The 4077-nt window shown below is 29.1% G+C and overlaps 1 protein-coding gene across 1 annotated transcript; it reads right to left on the reverse strand.

The window, feature by feature from the left end:
* Positions 1–975: 975 nt before the first annotated feature.
* On the reverse strand, positions 976–2260 carry LOC107488885 (xyloglucan O-acetyltransferase 1-like). The gene has a single exon (XM_016109668.3). The coding sequence runs from the start codon at positions 2177–2179 to the stop codon at positions 1031–1033; it is 1149 nt and encodes a 382-aa protein (XP_015965154.2). The 5' UTR covers positions 2180–2260; the 3' UTR covers positions 976–1030.
* Positions 2261–4077: the final 1817 nt, after the last annotated feature.

Below are 4077 nucleotides of genomic sequence, written 5' to 3' on the forward strand. Positions count from 1 at the left end.
TTCCAACGACCAGACGAGCAGACGACGCCGACCACGGGAGCTTCGGAGTTTAGACAACCAGATGAATGACGTCGTTGACAGTAGCTTCAATCCACGACGGTAACTTCCTTCCGCTTGTTGAAGGCTCTTCTATCCGGTGATAGTAGCTCTGATGCGGCGTTGATTGTGGTAGATTGGGAGGGACGATGGCTTCTGTTAGAATTGGATGAAGATTGGAACTTGGTAGTGAAATTAGGGATTTAGGGTTGAAGTGTTGTGGCTGGTGAGTGAGGGGAAGGGGACTGAGTCTCAAAATAATGGGTTGGGTTACAGGTTACCAGGTAAGAATGAGGGTAAGTGGGTTCATTTTGTTTTTTTTTTTTGTTTTTTTTTTGTCAAAACAATGCCGTTTCAGACCCATATTTCAAAATCGGTACTTTTAAAAAGTTGACCGATTCGATCGATTTTTTTTATTAACCATCGATTTGACCGATTTTTTATCAATTTTTTGTAGAACGGTTCTAAGAATCAATTGGATTGGCCATATGACTGATTTTCAATTAATCCGATTGAACAGATCGATTCAATTTGATTTTTAGAATCTTAAATTTTAGAGAAGATAAAAAATTGAAAACATTTGAAAAAGGAGTATTTTTGCCCAAAATTTAGATAAATGATTATTTTAAAATAAAATTTTACATTAGGATCCATTTTGAATGTAAAATAATTTTGGAGTCGATTTTGATTTTCAATCTAAATTATAAGGGCCAAAATTATATTTAATCTTAAAATTTATAACAAAATTAAATTTTGTGTGGAATCATCATAAAATGTTTGCAAATATTTTCTTTCTAGTACTGATCTAAAGGAGAGAGCAACCACAATAAATAAACATTATAATTATTCCTTTATCAAAACTTTTCTAATATTCATTTATTTTTTACTATGGAACTGTATTCTAATTTCCAATGTATATTTATAATCATAAGGCGGAAGATTAAACCACAAAAAGATTATTAACAAGAATGTGGAGAATGTCTCATCAGGAGTATTATTCAGCCTTTGAATGTAGCACCAACTTCTTCATAATCTCTAATAAAATTTCATTCCATGTATCTATAGGCCCTGGCAAACACCAATGAACACAATCATTTTGAACAATTTTGGATGCAAATGGAAAAGGATTCGTATAAGGACCTGGATGGCCATCTGGTCTCAACAATGCTAACTTAGTCACATCCATTATCTCTAACCTAATTAACCCTCCAAATTCTTTGGCTTTCTCCTTAACAATTTCCACTTCTTCCATCTCAATCCTTCTTATCTCAGCATCCATTCCTTCAACCTTCTTCTCCCCATCTTCATAAGGCTTATCCTTCAAACAAGTACCACCTTTGTTCCACTCACCTTCAAAATGAGACGGTGAATACGTTCTAACAATCACATCGAGTTTGTCACCTTTAGTTGCTTTCGCTTCGATTATGGTATTAAGAGCAACCCTTAAAGCCTGTCTTAACGGATCATAAAAATCATTAACATGATGATTGCAATAACCAAGTTGTGGCAACTTTAGGCAACTTGAAATTGAACCACCCACATAGTAAATTGAAGGAACATCAAACCAATGCCCTAGTGAAATTACAACCATGTCCATTTCATCCAAGTCCCTTGCCCACCTCTCATTAACATGATCCAAATAAATTGTATTGTAATGTGGCCCTTTCTGGGATCTCATATCACCTCTCACAAGAAATGGGGACCAATAGAAGGACAAGTTTGCATTGTGGGAGAGAATGTTCCATTTTCGTGAACCTTTATGGTACAAACGTTTTGGTTTTGATGAGTCATCATCATTATTACTACCAAGCATGCAAATAAGGGACTCAATTTGGTTCCTAGCAACAGAGTCTCCAACAAATGCCACGTGTCTGTTCCTAATTAGTTGGAGAAAAGTACTAGGATCAAACCTAGGAAGGTTGCAATCATCATTGGGTTTCCATCTCCAATAAAGATACTCTGTGTTAGGCCTTCCATTAGCGATGCAATTTTGATTTTTCTTCATCTTGCAATATTTGGAGGTTCCATTATACAAAGGTCCTCTTTCGTCACGGACCCATTTGCCATCGGAGTAGTCACATGAACTCTCATTTGCATATTCTATTTTTCTTGATGAGAAAAAAAAAAAAAGCAGAACATACATATTTAGAAACAATTTCTATTCCTCTATCTTAGATTTTATTTTTATCAATTTGTAACAGTTGTATGTTTCTACGAACTTTTATTGCCAACTATAAAATAAAATAAAATAAAATAAAATAAAATAAAATAAAGTTCATCAAAACTTTGCCAGAAACAATCATCAAGTATAGATCATATACATATCTTTAATTAGTAAATGAATAGAAATCATATCCCGTCAATAATTTAAACAAGCATATTATTCATATAAATTTGTTGCATATGAATGATTTTCCTTACAAGAATGAAGAATAACTAAGTACCTGAAGAATTAGAAGAGGTGTTGACCATGAGTGGGGTGGAAATGGAATAATATGGAAGTTTGATTTGAAATGTTGTAATGAAGGGAAGGGGCACAAAGTAGAATGAAATTATGAGTCCAATAATGGGAAATATGGCATAGAGAGTGTACGAGACTTTGAATGGGTTTGTAAGACCCATAATCTTCAAATGAACGTCCGTTACCTTGTTTCATATCCTAATAACCTTTCTTCTTCTCCTTAATATCGTTCTTCTTCTTCTTGTTCTTGTCTTGGCCAAGAGAATTAAGAAGGGTAATGTCTAACATGCTCACAAGATAATTAGGAGCATCCATACTCCACATAATGATCAGAGCTAGTAATTATTAATCTATATTTATTTATAATCACCAAAATGTGATAATAGATAATCAATGTGAATTTATGATGAGAAATTGGGTACAATTGAAGGAAGAATGAGGGGACCAATTCAAGATAAGGTTTGTGGTATTTTAACCTTTGATGCCGTGAATAAGATACAAACGAGAAGGGAAATTTTTGAGGGAATTAATAAGTGATCTTTCCTAGTTTGATATCAGAGACAAACAGAGAGGGAAAAAAAAAAGAAAAAAAAAATCAAGTATTCAATTGAGATCTATACAATATTCTTGTTTCTTCTCAAGGATAGTTAACGAATAAAGAAACTCTACATTATAAGGAAGAGAGAATGAAGGGTAGCCGCAGTGATGAACTCAACAAATTTTAGGAGTGGAGACAAAAATATTTTTACTAAAATAAATGTTATTAAGCATGGTTAATTATATTAAAAATATAATAGAGATATAAAAATTAAAAAGATTTAATAAATATTTTTATTCTTAAAATACTATTTATTATATATAATTTTTTAAAAAAAATTTTTATTTTTAAAATTTGAGCTTAAATTATTTTAATTAAATTATAAATAATTTGTCATCTTAATTAATTTTACTTTTACTTATTTTTATACACATTTAATAATAAAAGAGTGAATAATTCATAATTGACATATTGATATACTAGTATTTATAATTTGAAACTAAAATTATATATATATAAAAAAAACTAAACCTGTATATAAAAATATGTTTATATAAAATAATAGAAACTTAATTTATAATTATTTTTTATCTATTTCTTTTTAAAATAATTAAATTTTTTATATATTTTTTAATTTAATTTTGTTATACTATCAAATTAAAGATTTTATGCATCTATTTAATTATGTATTATAATTAAAAAAATAATTTTTACATTCATCACGTAAATAATTATTTAAAAAAATAAATGTAATTGAATGACTATGTAAAATGATATACATATTTTAATATATCAAAATTAACTTCTATACTTTTAAATAATTGTTCTACTATTCATTATAATTTTCAAATATTAGTTACCACTCATTGAATTAGAAAGTTTATTTGTTATAATATTTATGACATAAAATATTTTTTAATTTAAAATAGTTGTTACAAATAAGATTATTTAAGAAATAAAATTAAAAAGTATTATATAATTTTAAAATAAAGAATATTAATTAATAGATAGATATTACTTTTTTATTTCAACTAATATTTTA

This window comes from Arachis duranensis, chromosome 5 (genome assembly GCF_000817695.3).
Source record: "Arachis duranensis cultivar V14167 chromosome 5, aradu.V14167.gnm2.J7QH, whole genome shotgun sequence".
Classification (NCBI taxonomy): Eukaryota; Viridiplantae; Streptophyta; class Magnoliopsida; order Fabales; family Fabaceae; genus Arachis; species Arachis duranensis.

Bases quoted from the DNA above. Each gene is read 5' to 3' on its own strand.
- LOC107488885 (XM_016109668.3), bottom strand. From the start codon at position 2,179: ATGTATGTTCTGCTTTTTTTTTTTTTCTCATCAAGAAAAATAGAATAT.